The sequence below is a fragment of the Homarus americanus genome, unplaced genomic scaffold (assembly GCF_018991925.1).
Source record: "Homarus americanus isolate GMGI-L3 unplaced genomic scaffold, GMGI_Hamer_2.0 scaffold46974, whole genome shotgun sequence".
Classification (NCBI taxonomy): domain Eukaryota; kingdom Metazoa; phylum Arthropoda; class Malacostraca; order Decapoda; family Nephropidae; genus Homarus; species Homarus americanus.
This window is the reverse complement of record NW_024728799.1, coordinates 523,738-541,909: the sequence shown is the minus strand read 5'-3', so window position 1 is coordinate 541,909 and position 18,172 is coordinate 523,738. Positions and strand designations below refer to the sequence as shown.

The 18,172-nt window shown below is 45.6% G+C and overlaps 2 protein-coding genes across 2 annotated transcripts in view; both read right to left on the bottom strand.

Moving 5' to 3' along the window:
* Positions 1-2,442: 2,442 nt before the first annotated feature.
* The window catches only part of LOC121866228 (serine-rich adhesin for platelets-like), a 35,289-nt gene continuing 19,559 nt past the window's right edge, over positions 2,443-18,172 (bottom strand). The window contains exons 2-13 of the mRNA XM_042365841.1: positions 16,677-17,212; positions 15,396-16,448; positions 15,003-15,125; positions 14,669-14,805; positions 14,447-14,508; positions 14,053-14,105; positions 12,446-12,853; positions 8,833-11,124; positions 8,384-8,434; positions 7,981-8,046; positions 4,643-5,617; positions 2,443-4,398 (exon numbers count right to left, since the gene is read on the bottom strand). Of these exons, the coding sequence (XP_042221775.1) occupies positions 4,218-4,398; positions 4,643-5,617; positions 7,981-8,046; positions 8,384-8,434; positions 8,833-11,124; positions 12,446-12,853; positions 14,053-14,105; positions 14,447-14,508; positions 14,669-14,805; positions 15,003-15,125; positions 15,396-16,448; positions 16,677-17,212 (5,937 nt within the window). The 3' untranslated portion in view covers positions 2,443-4,217. The remainder of the gene's footprint in view (positions 4,399-4,642; positions 5,618-7,980; positions 8,047-8,383; positions 8,435-8,832; positions 11,125-12,445; positions 12,854-14,052; positions 14,106-14,446; positions 14,509-14,668; positions 14,806-15,002; positions 15,126-15,395; positions 16,449-16,676; positions 17,213-18,172) is intronic.
* Positions 3,022-4,011, bottom strand: LOC121866229 (mucin-2-like). The gene has a single exon (XM_042365842.1). It carries the CDS (start codon positions 4,009-4,011, stop codon positions 3,022-3,024), a length of 990 nt encoding a protein of 329 aa, XP_042221776.1.

The following is an 18,172-nucleotide window of genomic DNA, read 5'->3' as shown; positions in this document are numbered from 1 at the left end:
CGCGCGATATTACCTGCCAGAGTAATCAGATGTTCACAAAAGCAAACATTAACATTATCATTATACCATTGGTTCTCTCTTCAAGTAGGAATCGAGAATTTTGTATTGTCCTTGACTGGCATTTCGGTGCATGGGTGAAAAACAGTGTCAGAGGTAAGAATACCCTTGAAACACACACGACCTTATGAGACTTCACCACTAAGTCATACATATGGCCTCTGGATGTGAACGAACCAAGGCATTTGATACTTACACGGCAAACACATATCACCGTGTCTCAGTAATTAAAGATATAACCTAAAGTTTCAGCCTGTGTGTGTGTGTGTGTGTGTGTGTGTATAATGGGGACAGCTGGTGACACAAACGTACAATACCTTACGTCATAAATAAAGGCGTGGGTTCATTTAGTGGTGGTGGTGGTAAGTGTGTCAGTGTGGCGTGACTGTGTTAGTGGTGAGGTGGTGGAGATCCTGTCACTGTACCCGTCTGTGGGAAAAAATTAGGCAACTGACAGAGAATGGCAGATAGTGACAAACATATTCTGGTTGAGAGACCTAACCTAACCCCCGAAATAGTATTAGGGTGGTTAATCTTCAGGTGAAATAAGCTGGGGTGGAGATTCTTCTTCAGGAGATCCAGCTTTTCTTTCCATCTTTCATCTCTTCTTTCGTTTTGGTTTCTTTTACTGTTCTCGTAACTCTTCTCATCTTCTCTCTGTCCTTCCTCCTTCTTTCATACTATTTTCTTTTCTTGTTTTTGAATTCACATAATTATCTCAGCTACACTTTCTATGACTTTTTTCTTGTACTGTATGTGTGTGTGTGTGTGTGGGTGTGTGTGTATCTAATTTAATGAGACAATTTAACTCCAAGAGAGAGAGAGAGAGTTACTATCATCGTGGGGGTAGGAGTGGGTGGGGTAGGAGGTGGGGGTGGGGGTGGTCAACAATACTACAGGAAGCGGGTCGTTGAAGCTCCCGGGACGTGCCAGTGACCGGACGAGGTGCACTGTGTGGCTTCCTACTAATGTCCGGCACCCCCTCCCCCTTAATCTTCCCCCTTCCTCCTTCTAACACCTTTCTCCCCCCTCCCCTCACACCGTTCGGCAAACCCCTTTACATCTTCCCCTCCCTCATCCCTCTCCCCTACCTTCACACCTCCTCCACCCTCACCCTTCCCTTCCATCACACACACACACACACACTTCCGACCCTTAGATTGTGAAATAATGGTCAACAATGTAAGTCCTTGAACACCTCAGTGATTACATAATAACTCACATTATAATCATTGTACAGACTAATTTGTGTCGTTTAGCTCCCGACTGTCAACACGCCCACAGCTGTAATGATTTGCCTCTGTATGGCTCAACTTTATCTAGTTTAATAATTATATAAAAAACTAAATAAAATAAAATCGAATAAACTTGCGTCATCTATCTTTACTAATACCAAATCAACAATAATATTTATATCTGATGGTAACCTGTCAGTCTGTCACAATACTTCGGTTTGGGCTTTATGAAATGTTGATATTGAACTGCACTTGCAATAATAAAGACCCAAACATGCTATATTAAATTTCATACTATTATTAACGTAAATAAAACAATCACTATATAACCCACTAATATTTCAAGAGGTGTATGTCTTTTTTTTTATATCTAAGTTGAGTTGAATATATTGCATTTCAGTTGTAGGAAGCTCTAGAAACACGACGTGAAATATTTAAGTTTCCTCAGGATGCACTACGGTATTTGGAGATTAAGTTATGTTATTGATCTATGAATCGATATCAGACTTTCATAATTCAAAGCTATAGTAAAATTAATGCAATCTTAATACTGTGGTTTGTGTGCTTCCATATTTTACAGGGGTGTGTACTGGACGGCCAACTGTCACCTCTTGCTAGGCTTGTTGTTTTTTGCTTATCACTCTAAAATCATGACTTTTATCAACGAGGAGACATTTTCATTCCTCTATCACCTGTTATTAAGAAGGACCGTTACTTCTGAATGTTGTACTTTGCTGTTTGCACTGCCATTTGGCTTGTCACTGTCCTCACATGATCTGCCTCAAAATGTAAAAAAGACGAAGCTTCGACATACTAACTGTTACTTCAGCAATGAGGCAGGGCAACCAAAACCACACCCCTTTCCTCAAGTGTGTATGAGAAATAATCACAAGAACCGTAGGTATAAAACTTAAACACTGATACCTAAAATATGGTCCTGAATCACATTGTTAATTTTCCGAGGTGACCATTTTTTTTTTAATTATTAGGACAAATATTTGACCGATAATTTTTCAAAGTTAGAATTCTTAGAAACAAGTTAATGTTTCTTTATTCTTCTCAAATTATCGTGTGTGTGTGTGTGTGTGTGTGTGTGTGTGTGTGTGTTTCTCTTGGTGACATAGATTTGGTTTAATATTAAACAACAAAACAAAATATATTTTGTACTTTTTTTACAAAAAATGTCTTACACAGACAACTGTAAAGTTGGACTGGCCTGCAGTACAACTGTTAACATCTAGTTCATGAGACAAAGGTGAGGTGTGCCTGCCTGCCTCCTCTCCACCATGTTGCAGAGTAGAGGCAGCCAAATGCATTATGGTAATTTAAGGTTGGGGACACACAAGGTTGAGACTATCACAAAACTTATCGTTCAAACAGCGGCTCATACAGTAATAAATCTACTATGATTCTGACTTAGAACAAGAATTACTATCAGTCTCTCGACAGCCTCAGTGTCGCCAACAAAATGGTGTCTGAACAGTACTGAAATATTTTGATTTAGTTTTCATTATGTATGATATAACCAACAAGGACTATAAATACATGAGTTCTAAAATAATAAATAGAGGTTGTGTTGTTGAGCGAAGGATTCCCACAAGACTAAACTTGTTGTGAGTCACGGGACTGGCAGTCTTTGTAAACACACCACTTAACAAACTTATAGTATAGTGAAGGGGATAAATAGGGGCTATGTACAGAGTGAGAGAGGATCCCTGTGTGGCTCATGTTAGTTGAGCCGCTGGAGCTCGAAGATGGCTTCCTTTATGGTGTCTTCCTCGGGGTCCTCGCCGGGGAAGCCCTCAGGCGCCGCAACTTCAGGGAAGGCCTTGATGTACTCGTCGGACACGGGCGTCTGCACAACCTGTGATCTGGGTCGCGTGATGGGCGTCAAGGGGCGACGAAGTGTCGGACGACGCCTTGGAGACAATAACTGCCTCTCTCTGTCCCTAGAGGGACCCGGGGTCGTCAAGGGAGTTTCATTATCCAGCGGCTGGGCGAGGCTGTTAGTTGAGAACGAAGAGGAGGAGGAGGTAGACTTTTCTTGTGTGTTGCTACTTTGTGCCTGACGTAGCTGCTGCAGGACCCCCACACCACCAGGGAGTTGGGACGTGCTGGTGCTACTTGACTGTCCCCGCCACGACTGTGATGACGACGATTGACTGTTCTGTTGGAGGGTGAAGCTGTTGGCCAGCTGACGACTGGGGAAGAGTCGTTGAAGGCGGGGTGCTACTGTGGACTGGTGGGAGGGGAAGTTAAGAGGAGGCTTGAGAGACTCGCTGGGTGGGGTGGGGGGGTTGTTGGGATCTATTGTGGGCTGAGGGTTGACGGGAGCCACCACAAAGGGCAGGTTGAGGGGAGCTACGACGGGGACCATATTGACAGGAAGTATAACGGGGATCATGTTAAAGGGAGACAGAGGTGGGGAGGGGTTGAACGACGTGGATTCTTGTGAAGGAACCTGAGGTGAGGGCGCTCTGAAAGTGTTCCCAGCTGAAGGTACATTGAATACTGGAGGTTGTGTGCTGAAGAACACGACGGGTGGGGGCGTAGTTGTGGGCGCGTTGAAAAAGTTCAGAGTATTTGGTGCTTTGAATGATGCCTGAGGTGGGGGCGTGTTAAACGCCGGAGTCTGGGTGCTGAAGACGACGACTGGTGAAGGAGTCTCAGCGAGGGTCGTGGGAGAGGTGGTCAGGTCCTGGGAGTTAGTGAGGGTCATCAGGGACAGCGTCGGGGGGAGGTTAGGGCCAGAGGTTAGTGGGAGGGGACCTGTAACAAGGTCGGCAGGGTGAGTAAGCGTGGTTATTACCTTATAAATTAGACAATCAGGTCAATGGTGCAGGTCAATAATGGTGTCTGAGGGTCACACAAGCAAGCAGTCAGGTCACAACAGGTCATGTGAGCACTGTGGCAGTAAGCAGGGAGTTAATTACCAGTGAAGGAGTTAGTAAGGGGGGAATTGGGTCTTCTATGAGCAAGGCGAGTGCCGAAGGGCAGGATTGAGTCACGTCTTTGGGGGAACACAAAGCCCAAGTTGTTCCTCTGAGGCTGGCCGTCGGAGATGGACTTGCCCGAACCTCTACCATCCACACTGCCGACTGTGTTACTGAAAGTAAAACAAAATTATATTTTCTCTGACTACAATGGCTTAAACAAATTAACTTACATCCTACTGACAAAATAGTTATTTCTTTAATATTGTTTATTGTTATTATTTATCCTTCAGTATTTGGTCAATGTTTAGGTCAATATCCATTTTTAGTTGACTATGTTTTCGTCTAAGAGTCGTGAGTTACCCAAAGATGTCATACCTGCAGCAGTCAGAGCGTCACTAGACGAGTCATACTTACTTGTGGGCCTCCAGCGGGGTCTGCCCCTTCTCTACCTTCTCTTCCTGGATGAGAGGGACGACCTCCTCCTTTAACCCCTCACCTCTCAACTCGTGTTTTTCATCATCTTTTTCTTTTATAAAATCATTCTCGTTATTTTTGTCTTGGTCAAGTATTACGGAGACGCTGGGGCGGTGCCTGGGAGTGCCACGGTGCCTGACAGAAAAGAGCCCAGAGTGCCGGCGGCCGTCTTTGGAGGAAGAAGACGAAGACGAAATAATTCGTCGACGTGGAATAGGCCGGAAACGTCTGCGTGGTAGATCTCGAGAGCTGGTGGTGGTGGTGGTGTCTGTGGTGCCTGAGTCAAAGATTGTTGTAGAGGTCTCAATCGATGGAGTAGTGGTGATGGTGATAGTGGTGGTTGTGTTCGTGGTGGTAGTCGATGGCGTGGCAGTGGTTATGGCAGCCTCCTCGGTAGTAGACTTTACAGGATTCGCGATACTGAACCTTGAAGGTGTTTCATCTGATGTCGTAGACTTGGTGTTGAACAATGGCGCCCGAGACCTATTTCTAGGGTCGAGGTAGTTACCAAGACCACCTCCCAGCAAGGCCCTGCCTGTCCCTCGTGCTGGCCGGGGCTTGTCAGAGGCACTGTTGTCAGAGGCACTGTTGTCAGAGTTGCCTTTGGCAAAGCTGAAGGATCTGAGTCTGTTCTTCCGTGAGCGAGGACCGAAAGAAATCTGAACCCTTTGTCCAGGAGCAGAATACTCGAAGCCCGACTCATCATTAGCGAAGGGGCGGAAGTTATGTAGAGGAGAGTTCTCTGATGGCGGGTTACGACGCGACGACCCAAACTGGCTGCTGGTAATACTTTTCGACTGACTAACAGAGGACTGGCTGGCTACTGAGTTAAAGGCCTGGGAGCTATCCAAGCTGGAAGCAGTATTGGCAGAAGCTTGAATGATATTACGAGGGTTTGAAGCGTCACGTAGAGAGCTGGAAAGACGATGAGACGGCATCAGCAGCCGATGTGATGGTATTTCGTTAGCATGCATGTGTCTGTAAGTGCACTACGACTATACCTGCAGGGGTTACAGCGCTACAACTACTTCACCAAGTTAGAAGTGACTACTTATTTAACCTTTTATAGTTAGTGGCAGACAGCGTGCAGTCTAGTAGAGCTGACGGGAGACATCATAGTCAGAAGCAAGAGAAAAGCGTAAGGTATCATACCGTGCTGGAACACCAATTAGGTGCTAAAGGCCCACAGTTCCCCAGGTACACTTGGTTAAGATAAGGAAGAGGCGGCATCTGGGAATTATGATCTAAATGACTGTAAAGTGAGCAAGATGATAACCAAGCGATGACTCCTCTTTATTCATCGTCACTAAGTAAACAGATCACAATAACTTCTGTATCAACTCAAGAGAGGGTAGTTGTCCTCGCTTGCAGTGTGGAACAACTTTTGAGAGCCACCAACAAGAGATATCACATGTGGAGAGGACTAGTGCTGGAGAGGGAGAGTAAAGGTGGGAACAAACAGAGAAAAGTGCCCACATGATTGACTGAGAACGATGGTGAGAAACACTCAAGAGAAGAGTTCCCATAGAGCTGCGGTGACGAGGCGAGTGGAAAGGAAGAGTACGTGCAGAAGGACGTGCCTCTATCATGGGATTGTGAGGTTGAGTCCCAGAAGTTATCTCAACTCGGCAGCAGGAAGTGTGTGTGTGTGTGTGTGTGTGTGTGTGTGTGTGTGTGTGTACGAAGGCGGAGAGCCGGGTGTCTGTACTGTGACCATAAACACCAGTATGATAGGTCGAGTGATGGCCTGTGTAGGACCTCAGGTGTTCCTCATACAACTGACGGAGCTGCAACACTACACCTCCACTACACAACTGACGGAGCTACAACACAACACCTCCACTACACAACTGACGGAGCTACAACACTACACCTCCACTACACAACTGACGGAGCTACAACACTACACCTCCACAACACAACTGACGGAGCAACAATGCAACACCAGGAAATAATCGTCAACAACACATCATGTCGACCAATGGTCATATGTTTACCCTGTTGACGAGACTCCCACACTTACTGGCCGCCGTCAGATTATTTTATTCAGCCTAGGTAAACCTCCCGCAGCCACAAGGTTAATAATAATAATACAACTACTTGTCTATGTACAGGTGTCAACAACCAGCATGCCTGTTTGTTATGAGTCAACAACAGCTACTTGGTCTACACGGGAGTGTTGAGTGTCGTGGGTAGACCCAACTCAGGCTGTGCAGATTATGGACAACATTTACTTGTCCTGACAATTTTTTGAGGAAATTTAAGCCCGATTTATTTATGGAAAAGTTAAATAAACATTTTAAAACATTCAAATTATTGTTTATCAACACACAGATCACTCGTGTCCATGTAAATTGTGTCAGTGGCGGTAACTATTGTCGCGGCCAACACTTGTCACCTCAAGTCACACTCTCCCCTCCCCTATATTCAGGTGTCAGTGGTGTTAACACTTGTCATGTTGATGGACCTCCTGAGTTAAACATGTACTGTACAGTGAGGCAGAGTTAAACATGTACTGTACAGTGAGGCAGAGTTAAACATGTACTGTACAGTGAGGCGGGTCACAGCACCTGACAAATTCCCGTCAAGTTTATTCCTCTCAAAATATTAACTTGTCAAATGGGCAAGTGTCGGTCACACACAGACCTGTAAACTTATTTGTGCGGCTCCTAGTCTGGGCACGACCGGGCACTGCTAGTCTGCACAGCCTGTTTGGGTCTTGTCTCAGAACAGTGTCCGTACCTCACTGACTCCTCCTCCTGCTCAATACACCCACCTGAGGAGGCTGTCAGTGAGGTATAGTTACTCTCCTCTAATAAAAAAGGTCTATAAATCTATCAATGTGAGTTTACAATACTGTATACATACCTAAACATGAGAATACAAAAACAAACTTACATAATCATACATAATTAATGAAGGCCAGTAATCACCTAAAAGACAGGTAATAAGGTCATATATGTAGTAACTAAGGTAACTAATTACTTTTGACCAGGTAACGTGAGAGAGGAGACCTAAGTGTGGCAGAAACTTGGGTTATTACCGAGTGACACTTGACGTGTGACGCCTCACAGTTATGGTCTCTCTCTAGTGAAGTGTGACTGATGTAACTTTGGTGATGATAATAATAATAATAATTAACCTTTTGTTATTGTTTTTGTTATTAATAAAACGGAAAACAAAAATAACAAGAAGGCGACAGTGAAGGTTGAGGCACGGGAGGAAGGGAGGAAAGGCCGATGGGAGGGAGGTGGTGAGGGATGGAGGGAGAGACTTACTCAGAGTGAGGAGTGATGTACACCTGTTGGTCCTGTACTTGGCTCGTCACGTCCACATTGAAGGTTCTGAGGAGATAAAGAGCCCCTCAGTCATATTTATTCTAAGTTAGGAAGAGAACATCTATTTTAAGTTAGGAAGAATTTTTTTTTTATAAGTTAGGGAGAAAACATGTTTATTCTTAGTTGGGAAGAAAACATGTTTATTCTAAGTTGGGAAAAAAACGTGTTTTTTCTAAGTTGGAAAGAAAACATGTTTATTCTTAGTTGGGAAGAAAACATGTTTATTCTAAGTTACGTGTTTTTTCTAAGTTGGGAAGAAAACATAATTATTCTAAGTTTGGGAAGAAAACGTGTTTATTTTAAGTTGGGCACACGAGAGAGGTGCCAGCAGTACAGTACTCACAGAGGGTTGGGTTGTGGTGCTGGGGCGGGGAACACGAACTGGTCTACAGTGCTGTAGGGGAGACACCACACCACCACGTTAGTCACTACATACTCCTCCTTCTCCTGCTTTAGGCTTCATTACATAGAGGGAGAAAGTAGTACAAAGTGGGTACGATAATGTGTGTAACCCAAGAAGCTGATCAATATACTGGAGTGATATAAGAGACTGATCAATATACTGGAGTGATATAAGAGACTGATCAATATACTGGAGTGATATAAGAAGGTGCAGGACACTTATAACAGGGCGGTGTTGTTATGGTGAACAGTTGGGTAGTAACATGAACGCCGTCCACTTGTGTCGTCTGGTCAAAACAACAACTGTGTTTGGTAGTGATAAGGACCCATAGGTGTACTGTGTCCCCAGCTGGGCATACATACCAAGAGTCAAGTCGAGGTCACACTTACTTGAGCGGTGCATTGATGGTGTCAGAGTTTCCAGGGAAAGGAGGGAATGAGGGAGAGGAAGAGGAAATTAGGGAGGAATCTGCGAGTGGTAGGGAGCCCATGTCTGCAGTCTTCACCTGTGGCGAGGCTGAGGCCAGAGGGATGCCTGGGGTGTCCTGGCTCGCGGCCGAAGAGAAGGTAGATTCCAATAATTCAGGCTGTGCAACGGAGAAGGAAGGGAGCGACCCAAACCCTGTCTGGTCCACCTGAACCTCACCCACCAGGTGTGGCTCCCCTTGGATAAAGACCCCAGACCCGCCGCTGTGGAACGACCCAGGTGAAGATCCCTGAGAAAACTGCTGAGGGTTGTTAGATACAAAGTCTTCAAATCTCGGTGGTTCCTGCAGCGACCCATCAAGTGTTCCAGGCACAACAGAAGCACCGCCGTCCTGGAACAAGTTGGACGACAACCCCGGAGAGGTCTGCTCAGAGCCATCATTACTGATGTACTCGAAACGTTGGAAATTCTGAACCGGACTACGTGACCCAACGACGTTATCCCCCTCTACAGAACCTTCATTTTGAAAGAAGCTAGACGAGGCTTGCTGTGAAAACTGCTGTGTCGGGATATTGTCGAAGTTTTGACCGACTAGATTGCCTTGTACCACAGACCCGCCAGACGAGGAGGATCCCTGGAACGTTTGTTGTGAGTCCTCGTTAGTGTTGAACTGGAAACTATCATAATTCTGACCAATGACTGACCCGACGAGGTCACCTGATACCACAGACCCACCGGACGAGGACCCCTGAGAGAACTGTTGTGGTGAGACGTTGTTGAACTGAGTAATTTCAGACCTCGGAGGAATGTAGGACGCGTCTAGGATCCCTGACACAATAGATCCGTCATCGTGGAAAGAGCCAGACGACTGTTGTGAGAATTGTAGTGACGGAAAATTGTTGAAATACTGATCAGAAAGTTGAGACCCGACGAGGTCACCTTCAACCACTGACCCGCCGGACGATGATCCCTGAGAGAACTGTTGTGTAAAGCCGTCGGTACTGAACTGAGCATCTCCAATACTCTGAGATTGTTCTTCAGAAGGTACATAAGACTGTGCAAGGTTCCCTTGTACGATAGAACCATCGCTTTGGAGAGAACTTGACGACCCCCGAGACGATTGTTGAGATCCCTCAAATAGTGTTTGATCGAAACTGTTGAACTGATGCTGGGAGAAGGCCACAGGCTGCAACTGTTCTATAGTCGGTAAGACAGGTCCTGGCACCGACACAAACTGAGACTCACCACTTGACTCCTGATTAGTCCTCAAGAAGACCGACTCTATATTTTGACCACTAGATCCCCCGTGAACCTCAAAAGCACCTGGCTCTCCTATCACCTGAGGAGTTCCGGCGACAACTTGTGGCTGAGACACTAACACAGTCTGTGGGTCTCCTACACTCTGTACCTGAGGATTACTCAAACTCACTACTTGAGACTGACCCGGCTGGCCCTGGGAGGATGACTGGAATATGGGCACTCCCGGGGACACAGATGAACCAGCGTCAGTATAACGTGTGTCCTGGCTGCCTGAAGGGAACCCAGTGAACTGGAGTTGTTGCTGGGACTGTGAGGCGCCTCCAGGTGACTGTCCCTGGGAGGAAGTCTGGAACAGGGACACTCCAGGGTAAATGTTGACATCAGCTTCCACTATTCCTTGAGGCAATTGTCCGGCAACAAGTTGTGGCTGCGACACTAACACAGTCTGTGGGTCTCCTACACTCTGTACCTCAGGGCTACTCAGTGACACTACTTGAGACTGACCCGGCTGGCCCTGAGAGGATGTCTGGAATAAAGACACACCCTGGGACACAGATGAACCACCGTCAGTATAACGTGTGTCCTGGCTGCCTGAAGTGAAGCGAGTGTACTGGGGGCCCTCCTGGGACTGTGAGGAGCCTCCTAGTGATTGTGGAGGATTAACAGCCACAAACACAGGCTGCGAGACAGACAAACTCTCGGGCTGTGACACGGAAATCAGCTGTGCCTCACTCACTGACACCAGCGAACTGCCACCAATTGTGCCCTGACTCGACTCCACGAACTGAGGAGAACCTACATCCACCACCTTCAGCTCACCATCAACGACTCGCGGGGACAATGAGGGCGCCGCTACCACCTGCAGACCACCTGCGCCCTCTACCTGAGAGCTGGTATCGACCTGGGAAAGGAATTGGGAGGTCTGGGAAACGGCGTTGTATGGAGCGTCGAGGATGGCGTCACCAGTAGCGTCAGGCTGATTCACCGTCAGTTGGCTGTGAGGGTAACATGCAACGCTCCCATTAACATGCGTATCATATCTTGCTGCTCTGCCACCACACACTTGAGTCTACTCTCCAGGCCTCAAGCAAGTTCTTCTACTACAGTCAACTGTCTGTACTGTACTCAAGTTTCATACTTTTAAACTTAGTGATTAGTTTATTTTTAATCCATCTTAACTCTTGTCAATGTGAATTAGTTCAGTAAGCTGTGTTTGCTGTCTTGTGTCGCTCAAACTAATACTGGTTGTGAGCGAAGTCTTGTTGACTCTGTTATAAATATTTAAGCTGATATTTTAAAGAGTTTAAAGTATATTGTAGTTTAGTGTTGGTGTTGGGTTTACGTGACTAACAAGAGAGATAAAGAGAAACATAATCCTGGTCTCTTGGTTCCTCGTCTCTGCTGTACTGTTTGTGTCCGGTAAAAGTGTCCGGTAAAACATCGACATTTCCAAAATTATCAACTATTTTCTTTGTGTTTATTTCTTTCTCGAGTGAAGGAATATTTTGGAGTGTTTACTTCACCTTAGATGTGATCCTCAACATGTTCAACACTTGAGATGTTATGTACCTGAGAGAGTTTGAGGCTAAGACCTGGACTAACTTGCTTGTGACCTGACCACTTGAGTTCTTCTCATGCAGAGAGACATGCAACTTGTCTCGTATTGTGAAGGTAAACAAACACTGCCTCACAGTTATCATCATGCTCTTATTGAAAACTTTACCTCATCAACATCATCACGTTTAGCTGCTGTCAATTATTATTATTTACTCTACAGATACAACAACAATTTGGTGAACCATGCATCACTAGTGTAGTGTTATACTGGGAGGGAGGAGGTGGTGTTATCAAGCGACCATTGGTGTGAGTTACCACACAGCCAAGAACAGTCCTTCCCATTGGTCTATATCAGCCTTGTGTTACTCTAAGCATGATGGCCTTAACTATCCTCCACCTGTGCCGTCAAGTAGCATCAGAGGACACTAGATTATGGCTGGTGTCACTGTTGGGTGTTGGAGGTTCTTGTGTGTCGTGATCACACCAATGGACATGTTTGATGGTGTCTTTATTAGGTGTGGACTGTGTGGTGGTGGTAGCATTATCTCCAGTGTGTACCTTGCATGGTGTTAGGAGGTGTGTGGTGTAGGTACAGTGCAGGTGGTGTGTGTAAGGGGGGGGGGGTAGAGTGCACGGGGAGAACACCATTTTATAGTTAAGAGGGGGTGAGTGCTCAGTCGTTAATGATCACTTGCACTGTGCATTAAACCTCTCTGGTATCTCAGGGGGCGAGTGATGCTTTAAACACATAACACTTACCTCTGATCTACCGCCACTCCGAGGTCGGGCTGTGAGACTGACAACACATCAGGCTGAGAGATGTCCAGGACTGTGCCCTCCTGCGGCTCCCCAATTGACAGATCAGTAAACTCTGGGTCACCAAGACTAATGAGTCCGACGCCTCCATCGATCACGTTCACCTGAGGGACAACATTTGTGACCACTTCTTGTACAGCGTCCGACTGTCTCAGGTCTATGTCAGCAAGCTGGAACTCTTCTTCCGCCACTGGTACTTCAGACTCCAAGACAGCCTGGACAGTCGGCTCAACAAGGTCATTAACCAATGTGTTAAGCACAAGCTCAGGAACATCTGCAGGTAAGGTGTGTATGACTTCCTCAACCTCGGGTCCTGTGGTGCCGATCACCAATATGTCTTCCAAGAGATCGCTGTAAGGAAGACACTGAGTTATAAATATGTCTAATGGATCCCTAGTGATAACAACTCTTAAATAACTAAAGACATTTCTGAACTGTAGTTATTAGTGAAAGTTATGTTGATGTTATCTTCTGATAACCTGAAAAATGTCTTTGACTAATTATTAGTTTTGATAAGTTATTTTGGATTATTCTTTTAGTTAAGATTAGTAAACTATGATATTGTTAATGAGTTAATCAGTGTTGGTAGGTATTAGTATTAAGTAAGTTAGTGATGAATCATTCATACTTGTTATTATGGATGACATCAATCAAAATTATGTAAATATTGACATCTTAAAATCTCTAGGCTATATAGTGCATCTTTACTTAAGAAAAACACCCTATACAGTATACACACTCATGACACGCCATAGACGGAGATACAGGTGAAAATTCTCAACCATTTCTACAATAATTCTATTCCCTAATTAGAAATAAAAGATCCAATTAAGTTCTTTAGTTTAATGAAAGTTTAGAGGCCATAACTGTGGTGTAGGCAAGTTTTTATTTGTATTGATAGTTCTGGGAAAACCTTCTACCTTTGACTCACTGTGAGTGAGATTTGTCCTACAGTTGTGGTGAAATTTTAACGTAGGATCATTTAAGAGCCTTGGCTGTGGTTACGTAATGAGAGATTATTACAGAAGACTACCTTATCAGTAATTTTGAATTGCCATAAATTGAGAGAAATATCGCTAAATAAATCAAATTATTCTACCCGGTTAAGTTGACATCAGGATGAGTAGCAAGTCCTGATCATAGTCAGCAATAGTTGAGTCTCCCCCTCGAGGCACATTGTCTGACCCGATTTTCTATAGTACATTTTCTTTAGTCTGTCTTGAGTTTAGTCTGTTTAGGTTTTGATCAGTTAAGTTTGGCCGCCGTAAATGACCTCTTAGCCAGGTCAAGCCAGTTCATCACCACATACTGTTGAAACAGCCAGCTCAAAATGTAGGTGTTCCGGGCGTCAAAACCCACAGTCACTTATGGAAGTCAGAAAGTTTAGACACGTATCAGTACAAGTGGGCTACAAGCTTCGGTGTAAAGTATACTAAATGTATCTGTCTTGTGGCGAGCTTAATGTATGGCAGTAATTGTTTTTTAATCATGGTAGTTAATATTGACAGTTGAGGTTGGAGGTGCAGGATAGTGTACAGTACAGTACTTACCCCGCCGAGGTGGTCACTCGCTCTTCCTTCTCCGTCTCGACAAACACTGGCGCCTGAAACATCATCACCCAATTACCTTCAATAATCCAAAGGACACATGTGTTAAGAATATATTTATTGGTGTTTTAACCATCTACACAAATTATTAAAACACCTTTACTGTTCCTGAAGGATTCTAACCCACACTAATACAATCAAATCATTCTTCTCGTATTAACTGAAAGGATTTTGGCATCGTCCTCACCATAAGCCGAAGGATATTCTTACTGTTATGAAAGTATTATTAAACTAAGGCAATTGTTGTCTTTTAATTGAAATTACTAATGAGTTTTGATTTATATAATAGTTAATTTATTTTCTTTGTTTTTTAATGAAAGGTTGTGTCTATACTCACGTCTTGGTCAAACACCCGAAGGTTGATGTTATCCAGTAGGCCGATGGGGGCGAGTGTCTCGACTACCGGCCACAAACATAATAATTATTAACACATTTAATAAAAATATAGTAATAATAAAACTAATAATAATAATAATAATAATAATAATAATAATAATCATAATAATAATAATAATAATAATAATAATAATGTAGTGAACAAAATAGTAACTCAACTCACTCTCATAGAGGGTGGGGGTGTCGACCTGTGGTACCTCACTGACAACAGGCTGTGGGTCGTCCTCAGTCAGTACATACACCACGTCTTGTGTCACCTCCTCCTCCATCATCCTGGGGTCACGAACACCAGCACCTAGCCTGATGGTGGGGGAGAGCAAGACTGGTAAAGGTCACTCAGTATGTTGGTGAGAGAGGGAGAGTTCTGTTAATGGGTCATACAGAACTCATAACACGAACAGTTATAATGTTAATACGATTATCAGAGAGAGAGAGAGAGAGAGAGAGAGAGAGAGAGAGAGAGAGAGAGAGAGAGAGAGAGAGAGAGAGAGACTTACGGTTCACTGTCAACAATGTAGAAGGGTTCCTCATTCAAGGTTCCCGGGTCCTCCTGAAGGTCGAGTGACGGCTCCTCTATAGTTTGTCCCACAACGTCCACAAATCTTAAATCGAAGTCCAGCCTACGATGGTACAAAGAGTTACAAGATATTATAGAAGCTTGTACTGAGTGTATAATTAGTTGTGGTCAGGATACAAATATTTGAAAACATTAATAAGTTTATAAATTATGGTAGTGGTGGTTTGTTATTGCTCTTTGTGTAGTGTTCGTGTTAGTTACTGTATAAATGATTCAAGGTGACACACTGTTTTATATGAGAGTCTAATGGTGGAAGTGAGTGTAGAGGACCGAGGTAGACACTGAGGTCTTGTTGTGAATGTACAATACTCACCCGGGAGCGGAGGTGACAACAGGAGCCGGGGGATTGGCGGAGACTGGAACTACACTGGTCACTGGGGGTGGTTGAGGGGCTGGTGCCACTGGACCTGCCACCTGCATGGGCACCCATGGCTCATTGTCGCACGCCTCGCAGTCCGGTTTTGTGGGTAGAGGGCTGCCGAGGGGTTGGAGTGGAGCTGGGGCGGGAGGAAGAACAGGAGGAAGAGGGTCAGGAGCCGGAATAGAAGGAAGAGGAGCTGGGGCAATGGGGAGAGGTGCTGGAACAATGGGGAGAGGTGCTGGAACAATGGGGAGAGGTGCGTATTGGTTGGTAGGAGCAAGGACGGAGGCAACTGATGCCAGAGGAAGAGGAGAAGGTACCTCGTAGTTGCCATGAGGGGGAGGAGGAGGTGGTACCTCATAGTTATCCTGAGGTGAAGGAGGAGGAGGTACCTCGTAGTTGTCATGAGGGGGAGGAGGAGGTGGAGGTGGTACCCCATAGTTGCCATGAGGAGGAGGAGGAGGTGGTGGTGGTGGTACCCCATAGTTGCCATGAGGAGGAGGAGGAGGTGGTGGTGGTGGTACCCCGTAGTTGCCATGAGGAGGAGGTGGTGGTGGTACCCCATAATTGCCCTTAGGAGGAAGAGGAGGAGGAGGAGGAGGAGGGGGCACCCCATAGTTGCCAGTAGGTTGGGAGATGATTATATCGACAGGCTTGGGGGCGCCGTAGCCGGAGGGAGGAACTTTAGGAACACCGTAAGTTAGTGCAGGAGGAGGTGCGCCATAATTAGGCTTTGTAGGAGGACTGTAAGATGTCTTTGGTGGAGGGCCATAAGATGCCTTTGGTGGAGGGCCGTAAGATGCCTTTGGTGGAGGGCCGTAAGATGCTTTCGGTGCCTTTGGTGGAGGGCCGTAAGATGCCTTTGGTGCCTTTGGGGGAGGGCCATAAGATTTTGGTGGAGGGCCATAAGATGCCTTGAGGAGGGGCCAAGATGCTTTGGTGCCTTTTTGGGGAGGGCCATAAGATGCTCTTTGGTGGGAGGGCCATAAGATGCTCTTGAGGAGGCTGCAAGATGCTTTTTGTGTTTTTGGGGAGGGCTACAGATGCCTTTGGTGGAGGGGCTGTAAGATGCTCTTGGAGAGGGGCCAAGATGCTGGTGCTTGTGAAAGGGGCCGTAAGATGCCTTTTGGTGCTTTTGGGAGGCCATAAGATGCCTTTTGTGGAGGGCCATAAGATGTTTTGGAGGAGGGGGGGCTGCAAGATGCTTTGGTGTTTTTGGGGAGGCCAAGATGCCTTGGGGAGGGGCTACCGTAAGATGCCTTTGGGGGAGGGCCATAAGATGCTCTTGTAGGAGGGCCATAAGATGCCTTTGGGGGAGGGCCATAAGATGCCTTTGGTGCCTTTGGTGGAGGGCCGTAAGATGCCTTTGGTGGAGGGCCATAAGATGCCTTTGGGGGAGGGCCATAAGATGCCTTTGGGGGCCCATAACCCTTAGAAGGAGGGAGAGGTGGCCCATAGCCGCCTTTACCCTTGGACACAGGGGGAGGGCCATAAACAAGAATTGGCGGAGGTCCATAGCCCTTTGAAGGCGCTTCTCTTCCTCCCTTTCCTTTATCGAAGCTGAAGAAATCCGTAAAGCCTTTGAATAAATCCAAGCCGAAGAAACCTTTGTCCTTACTCTTGCCTTTCGGGGCTGGTCGATGTGGGGAAGGTGGTGGAGGGTAGACTGCTGCTGGGTAGGAGCGTTCTTGGGCGTATTGGGTGTTGGAGTGAGATTGTGGCAGAGCGCTGATGCACGCCACCAGAATAACGCCAGCGATGAGCGCCACCTGAGAACACACAACAAATACACTAGTTACTGTGTGCACCATACTGCTGACGACTTAGACACCTAGTTATTATAAAATCACTGTGTAATAAATACAAGTAAACACACCGCTGCCACCAAAGTGTTAGACATGGATTAGATATCATGAATCCAGTCTATGGTACTCAAAATTATGATAATAAAAACAGTAATACCATACGATTATTATTATTACTACTACTACTACTACTACTACTACTACTACTACTACTACTACTACTAATAATAATAATAATAATAATAATAATACCGACAATAACACCCACCTCCCCCTTAAGAAGTATAAATTAATTTTCCTTCCCTTTATTATTATATGCAAGGAAATTCCCCCCATTTTAACCTTCCAACAGGTGTAATACAAGCAGGTGTAAATAGACAGGTGTAATATAAGGAGACAGGTAAAAGACAAGAGCCCTATGCATATATCGTGCCCGAGACAAGATGTAACGCCAAGTGGTGATCATAGCCCGAAGAAGACACACAATAAGGTGATTATAAGTCATTAGGACGCGAACTACGACAGGTGAATGCTATAATGTTATGGTGAGGTGGTAGGGGTGTGGTGGTGGAGGTGTTGTGGTGGGGGTGTGGTGGTGGAGGTGTGGTGGTAGTGGTAGCGGTGGTAGTGATGGTAGTTGTGGTGGTGGTGGTAGTTGTGGTGGTGGTGGTAGTGGGCCAAGTCAACACGACAGATAGGATGAGGTGAACCATACATACCCACCGTCAGCCTCACCTCCCTCACCCCCCTCACCCCCCTCACCTCCCTCACCTCCCTCATCAACACAAGTCTCACCTGGAAACAGAAGAAAAAACAACAATCAATGTGTGACCAAGAAAATTAAATAACAAATCACAGAGTACACATTAAGTCTTGTTACTGTCACGCGTCAATGTTGTCACGCGTCAAATGTTGTCAGTTGTC